General features: G+C 53.7%; 1 protein-coding gene across 2 annotated transcripts in view; it reads left to right on the top strand.

The window, feature by feature from the left end:
* LOC102757081 (HRAS-like suppressor 3) overlaps positions 1-7,710 on the top strand; it is a 33,754-nt gene that overhangs the window by 22,283 nt on the left and 3,761 nt on the right. For both annotated transcript variants that reach the window (XM_015569830.1, XM_006772807.2), the window contains 2 exons: positions 2,761-2,869; positions 4,755-5,023. In XM_015569830.1, the coding sequence (XP_015425316.1) occupies positions 2,761-2,869; positions 4,755-5,023 (378 nt within the window). The remainder of the gene's footprint in view (positions 1-2,760; positions 2,870-4,754; positions 5,024-7,710) is intronic.

Below are 7,710 nucleotides of genomic sequence, written 5' to 3'. Positions count from 1 at the left end.
AGTGAAACATCAATGATGAAAAGAGAACCTTTGATTGGCTGCCTCCTGCATGCCCCACACTGGGAATTGAGCCCACAACCTGAGCATGTCCCCTGACTGGGAATCAAACCATCAACCTTTAGGTTATGGGTCAACGCCCAGCCACCAGCCACACCGGCCAGGGCTCAGCCAGCTCTCTTCAGATGCCTGTTCCCTTCTCTCCCGCTATTACCAGGGGCTTCTATTTGGTCTGAGTTGGTGGTGTCTCCTCCCACCCAGGGTCCACTGACATCTTTCTTGCCTCCAAACTAGTTTATAATTTGCATTTAAATTGCATTGAAACGATTTTTCAGTTTCAGCCCCTACTGCCCAGAAGCTATATATTTTTTCATTTCCTGGTTCAGATTTCTGAGCGAAGGGTGTGGTTAGTCCAGCCCCACTTCTCTAGGTGGATCATAGGATGCTGGCCTGCTTGGGCCTTGACTCCTTCCAGTCCAGCCAGATCCTGTCCGGTTTGATCTCATCACAGGGTGTGAAACAGCTGCCTGGGCACCTGGGATGGTGGGGGATCATCTTCCCTTAAAAGGAAATCCTATATAGTAAGAGAGGAATATGCTAACTAGCCGTTATGCCCTGAGGGGTAACGACCAAGCACCTCATGACCAGATCACAGATCAGCAAGAAGGTGGGCCAGGGAACCATAGAGACACAGGCAGGCTGCAGAGAGCTACAAGGGGGGACAGGGCAGCAAGCTATGAGAGGGGCGGGGGGCAGGGAGACGGGGGAGCTACAGGAGGGTAGAGCAGCGGGCAAAGAACTACAGGAACCCGGCAGTGACCTATTGGCTACAGAAGGATGGCTCTGGTAAGTCCCCAGAAAGCTTTTAACTCAAACACCGCAATCCTGTTAGTGGTGATGATGTGGGTGTCCTTGCTGGGCTGCAGCTCTGGAACAGAGAGGCTCGGGGCCTGCTGAGCCCTGAGGGTCTGCTATCCGGGGTGGGAGGGCTCCACAGAGCTTCCTGCGGAGGCAGGAATGGTGGGCTCAGGAGGCGGCCTCTGCCCACTGCCCAGTCCCACCTCCTTACTCACACTGTCCTGGGTGGCTGGGAGGAGCTGGGGAGGGAGGGACAGGAGAATGGCTCCCAGCAGTGTGGGGCCGAGGCAGGGGCTGCAGGAAGCCGTTCTTGTCCACCTTCCTCTCCAAGCAGCTCACCTGTTCCCTCTGCTTTTCTTTCCATCCCTCTCATCCCTTCCACATGTTGTTCCTTCCTTCTGGCTGCATAACAGTCACATTTCCGAATGCTCGCTGCATCCCGACACCATGTAAAAGGCTTTTATTTAATCTCTGCTACAAATATGTGAGCACATCTTCCTTGTTAGCCTCTCCCCACCCCCAAACCCAAGTGGAAACCTAATATTAAGGCTAAAGTCCTCTGCACCGCCCACTTCTCATCCCACGCTCCCCCCTCCCCCGCTCACAGTCCCTCCTCTGCCCTGCCAGGTGTTTGCTAGACTTTTGCATATAGAAGTGTAGGCACCTTTTAAATGTAGTTTTATGGCTTTGGGTTTCGCTGTCACTCTTAACTTGCTTGTCTGAGTACAGTTCACTTAGGAAATGCTTGAATCTTTTCCTTTATTTACCAGTTTTTTAAATGACAAGATGACTCTTTCACATCCTCCAAAGGTGACTAACGCATTTTTAAAGTGTCATTATGAGCACATTGATGTCATTATTCACAAATCTCATGTGTTTCTTTTTTGTGCTTAAATCCTTCCATGTTCGGTCAGGTTGTCCCAAGACGCCTGTAGTCAAGAGCTTTTCTCTCAACCACGTCTCCCCAGGAGACTTCCGGTTGGAGCCACCCTCACTTCACCCAGCAACAGCCACCTACCCAGGTCATGGTGGTCTGGCCCCTGTGACCCGGCTCAGCTGAGTTAGGGAGGAGAGGCGCTGGCTGTCTCTGAGCGATCCTAAAATACAACTTTTGTGATAAGGGCATTTCTGGAATTCCCAGTGGGATGAGGGCAACAAGCTTCCTGCTCATGCAAACCCCAGAAGGGCACTGCCCTGCCACCAACTCCAGTCACACCCTGGGTCCCCAGCTGGGTCTTGGCCTGGAGCCCAGACTTCAGCGGCCCCCGCCCGCCTGGGATGCTCTGGGATGTTAAGGGCGCAGCGTTGGTAACATGCAGACCTAGGTTCGATCTGTCTCTCTATTCACTGGGTAAGGATCTTTGCATGTTACCTAACCTTCCTGAGACTCAGTCTTCTCATCTGTCAAATGGGCTAAGGATAGTTTGTGGTCAAAGGAGTGATGGATCTCAAATGTGGGCCCTGTTGATCACCGTGTCTGGCTGTGCAGGTCGGGGCTCTATCACTCAGAATCACTCAGGCCCGGCGCAAGGTGGGGGTCCTTGATGAAGCATTTGAGACTTTCTGGGAGTCATATACTCACTCACTGACACCAACATGCTCTGGCATAACATGTGCCCATGCCCATGTCTGCCCACCTCTTGGCCACACCCCCATGCTGCACACCTGCCCACACCTCCCCTCCAGACACCCTGTCCATCCCTTCTTTGTCCCCCAAAGAGCTCACTTCCAGCTCAGCAGCCCCAGTAAAGGAGGGACTTTCCATCTGTGCAAGGAGAGCGCCCTCTTCCGTTTCCTGCAGGAGATGAGCAGAGGGAGCTTGCAGGCTGGGCTGGGGCTCCTTACAGGTCAGGTTCTAGAATGTTCCCTGAGAGGACTAACCTCAGCCTGTCTCTGGTTTTTCAGTCACAGGCTGAACCGAAACCTGGAGACCTGATTGAGATTTTCCGCTTGGCCTATGAGCACTGGGCCCTCTATGTGGGGGATGGCTACGTGGTGCACCTGGGTCCTCCAGGTAAGGCTGGTTCCCCAAATAAGCACAGGGCAGAGGTGGGTGTTGAGGGATGTTTAGTGAACCGAAGATGCAGAGGTAAGACGAGCATACAGGATGATTGATGCCAGACAGAGGGCTACAGCTTGCTCAGGCATGTAGCAAACTGCACTCTCACTATCACTTTTATTGGGGTTTGGTACAAGGTTAGTGTGTCAGCAGTTAGTCAACTAAATCTCATTTTGTTCTATATTATTACAATAGCGTATTGAAGACAACTTGCACTTGTGCCCTCCCTTTCTGCTCTACACCCACAGCTATGTAATCTTATTCTTTCTCAGGGAGGTAAATGTTCCCAGAACTCAAGATTGTGTGCAATCTTGACTCAGCACGACTCACTGGCAAGTCACACTGTGCTCCTGATAGAACATTCACTTCTTCTTGGCAGGACTTCAGATCCTTGTTTACAAATGACCAGCTACAGTGGGAGTGTCAGCGGCTGCACACTCGTGCGCTGTTCTCACCCAGTGCCCGGATGGTGGGCTCTCCCTGGCCATTGGCTGCATGATGTTCCCTGGTAGGTCTGGCAGCCGCTCCTCTTCCTTAGCAACGAGTTCATGGAGAGACGAACTGTTGGCCTTTGTTCCAGGTGATACTGGGGTTCACTTCCAGCCAAACCACTGTCCCAGGGAAGCACCCCATTGTGTGCTCGATGTTCTGGATGCAGATGAGTAGGACACAGCGTACAGCTGGCTCAGAGGCATGGTAGGAGCGAGGGCCTCCCACTTAGCAGAACCCGTTTGGGGTCCTGGGGCCTCTGCTTGCCGAGCTGGTACTTGCCCGTGTGACTTGCCCCCTGAGCTCAGCTGCACCCTCTGTACAGCAGATGAGAGCCCACCTCCCGGTCGTGCAGGGTGGGATGCAGGACAGCACAGGGGAGCCCGGGTGGGGCCAGGTGGGTGCTGGGCCAAGCCCCCTTCTCTCCCAGAGCATCGTGGCATTAAAGCAAAGGCCAAAAGCCTGGGAACCACCAACAGCAGGGAACGGGCCAAATAAAATCGGTGCCTGCATTTCATGGCTGACGGTGCCACCGTTACAAACAGCTGTATAGCAGGTGTGGGCACACACATGTGAATTTTAAAGCCAAATGCAGGCTTTAAAAAATTAGGGTTATTAAGGAATAACTTACTGGTTTATTTTTTTTGTTAATCCTCATCTGAGGATATTTTTTCATTTATTTTTAGAGAGAGTGGAGGGGGGAGAGAGAAATCAATATGAGAGAGACACATTGACTGGTTGCATCCATGCACATCCCAACCTGGGCCAGGGATTGAGTCTGCAACCGAGGTAGGTGTCCTTGGCTGGGAATCAAACCTGTGACACTTTGTGCATGGGTCAATGCTCTAACCACTGAGAACACTGGCCAGGGCTAAGAGTTCTTTATATATTCTAGATACTAGTCCTTTATTGGGACTGGCCTGAGGCCACACGGTGGGCGGTGCTCTGGGTCTGCAGGTCTGGCCTGGGCTTGCCCAGCAGCCTCCTTTCCTACTATTGGAAACATGTCACCCCGGCCGCTGAGGGCCCGCCCCGCTCTGGCTGGGCAGCACCTGGGGTCTGTGCCCCGTACCCTCTGCCCCTCCTGCGTCTTTCAGGGACGTCTGCGCCCACAGGGGCCTTTAGAGAATCCACATCCTTGGCTTTAGAAATGAGGGAGCCGGAGTCCAGGGGCATCTGTGACTTCTCCAAGGGCACCCAGGCGGGGGTCGGCCTGTGTTTGAGGTTGAAGCCAGGCAGGGGCCAGCCTTTCCCCAGCTCATCCTCACTGATGATGCCCAGGGCAGTGGGGCTGCCTGCATGCCCGCTCTCAGCCCCGACCATCGGCCTCTTTCCTCTTTGGGAACCACAGGTGACATCACGGGAGCTGCGTTGGCCAACATCATGTCCTCCGGGACCGGGAGGGCCATAGTGAAGAAGGAGCGGCTGTCCGTGGTGGCCGGGAAAGACAAGTACCGTGTCAATAACAAGCATGACCGGAAGTACTCTCCGAGGCCTCCCAGGAAAATTGTGCAGCGGGCGGAGGAGCTGGTGGGGCGGGAGATGCTCTACAATCTGACCAGCGACAACTGTGAGCACTTCGTGAATGAGCTGCGCTACGGAGTCTCCCGCAGCGACCAGGTGCGTCCTCAGCCCGTGTCCCTGTCCCCAGGAACCAGACCATTCCCTCCGCTGACAGTGGCTGGGCACCGTGTGGGCGGCCAGGGTGGAGGCAGAGGCACGAAGGAGACAAAATAGCAGGGACAGAATCCCTGACCTCAAGGAAGTTACAGTCGGGGTAGGGATGAGATTGGGGAGAAGTGCCAGTCGCTGTGCAGTCCAGTGAGGTAGGGGGTGATATCACAGCCACGACAGTCACCCCTGGTCCCTCCCATAGCTCTAGAGGAGGGTTGTTTTATCCCCATTTTACAGATGGGGAAACTGAGGCTCACAGTGCTTTACGAGCTCACCCAAACTCATTCCAGCACTGGGCATTGAGTCTCTAGCACCTGACAGCCACGTGCAGAGGTGGGATTTGAACCCAGGTGCCTGATCCAGGAGGCATCACAGAAGAGGTGACGCCAGAGCTGAATCGGATTTAATTGTTTTGATTAAATTGAAGCTGGAAAATGAGCTGCAGATGACCAGAAAGTAGGGTGAAAAGAACTACAGGCCCAGAGAGGAGGACAAGTGGGAGCCAGGAGGAGGAAGAGCCACACAGACGTTTTCTGCGACATGTCGGGGGGGACACCTTTCGGGCTCTGGCCCACGTGGGCTCTGTCTCTCCACTCCACTCTGCAGCTTTGTAGCAGAAACACAGTCGTGGACAATCCGTAATGGAGTGGGTGAGGCCATTCCTAAAAAAGCTTTTTATGAAAACAGTGGTGGGTGTTAGAATCGCCGAAGGAGGAATGCACAAGGCCAAAAGGAGTAAAGAATTATGAGTTTATTAGGTCACCTGGACACCAGATGGGCTGAGCCCCAAAATGCCACCCGCACCCAGGAATGGGTGGGTCAGAGGCTTTAAAGGACTCCAGGCAGGCTCTTCTGGGCGGAGAATTCTCTAGGCGGGTCCTGAGGGGAAGGATAATGGTCTTAGCAAGTGGACCGTGGTCTAAGCTAAAGGGAATGTCGGTTGTGAAGTGGCCTAAAGGTCAGTGCCCAGGGGAGGGAGTATCGACTCTATCATGTGATCAGGCCTGGCAGTGGGCTCGCTTGGGCCCCTGTGCCATAGTGTGTGGACTCCTGGTCTCAGATAATTTGAAAAACCACAAACCCCTCACACATTCTTAGCTGACACCAAACATTTAAACAGTTTATAAATACTAAAGAGGTGCAGAGGACGGCATTTTTGGTAGGTGGTACATATGTGTCTATTTTCTTCACGTCCTTGGCGTTGCACAGTTAGCTCACGCAGTTAATGGAAAATGCCTGCATGTTATTTAAATAGTCAGAGCAGGCATTACTGCCAACCAGTCAGCCAAAGGAGACTAAGCTCATTCATTTATTTATTTTTATTGTTAATCCTCATCCGAGGATATTTTTCCATTGATTTTAGAGAGAGTGGAAGGGAGGGGAGAGACACACAGAGAGAAACATTGATGTGAGGGAGACTCATCGATTGGATGCCTCCCCCCTGAGCCCCGTCCAGGGTCAGGGATGAGCCTGCAACTGAGGTACGTGCCCTTGACCTGAATCGAACCTGGAACCCTTCTTTCCACTGTATCCACTGAGACCAAACCGGCTAGGGCCAGACTTCACTTCTTTTAGGAAAAACGCTGGCTTCCCTCTCCCCACAACTGAAATGAATACATTACAGCAAGTTTCCATGGCACCTGCCTGGGGCCAGAATTCCCATCTAAAGTAACAGAGGTGGAAGGAGCCTCCCAGAGGGGATGTGGTCTCCTGGTTCTTCCCATGGCCTGTCTGTCTGGAAGCAGTGGGTGCCCCATCCTCGCTGGAACCTTACGCCTCAGGCCAAGGCTGTAGATCCAGGTTGGTGAGGACGAAGCTCCTCTTCTGTGAGGGGGAGAAGGGCTGTGGTGAAAGGAGAGAGGCAGGAAACCCACTGGGAAATGCCCCCTTTTTTCTCTTCCCCTGAGCAGCTGGTCCCTGGCGCCTCTCTTCTGAGCTCCTTCCACAGCTGGGAACTCGGCCTTGCCTGTCTCCCTCTTACTCCTTCCTGCTCCCTGACTCTGTCTGCAGAGACTCCCTCCATCTCCCTCTGTAAGCGAGTGGGCGCCCCTAGGACTGAAACGCCTGCGGGAGAAGCAGGAGGCTGCCAGGAGAATGGACTGGCCAGCCAACCTCTGAGCCGGGCCCGAGCGCCTCTCAGAGGCTTACTGACAGGGGCTGCCCCTGGGAACCCCCTGTGCCCCGGGACGGGCATGTGTGGCCTGCAACTCAGGGGTGTCTTTCTCATGGACCTGGGCTCCTTCCGGTCCTTTGAAATATCAGCCCTGGCCCAGTGGCTCTGTTGGTTGGGTGTCATCCTGCGCACCAGGAGGTCGCCAGTTTAATTCCTCTTCAGGCACATGTCTGGGTTGCAGGCTTAACCCCGCAGGGGTATGAGCAGGAGGCAGCCCATCGATGTGCTCTCACATGGATGCTTCTCTCTCTCCCTCTCCCTCCCTCTCTCTCTCAGAATCAATAAACTATTCTTAACAAAAAACATATATAGAGAGATGCTGTTACGGCAAAGTAACCAAAGACGGGACACAGGCCACCAAGCCCTCGGGAGATGCAGAAATGCCCCTTTATCCCAATGCAGGGCTGCTGGCTCAGGGGATCAGTTTCCCAAAAGCTGAGCAAAACCTATTTTGCTGCAC

The sequence above is a fragment of the Myotis davidii genome, unplaced genomic scaffold, assembly GCF_000327345.1.
Source record: "Myotis davidii unplaced genomic scaffold, ASM32734v1 scaffold826, whole genome shotgun sequence".
Taxonomy (NCBI): domain Eukaryota; kingdom Metazoa; phylum Chordata; class Mammalia; order Chiroptera; family Vespertilionidae; genus Myotis; species Myotis davidii.
The sequence above is the reverse complement of the archived record's forward strand: the minus strand, read 5'-3'. Positions and strand labels throughout refer to the sequence as shown.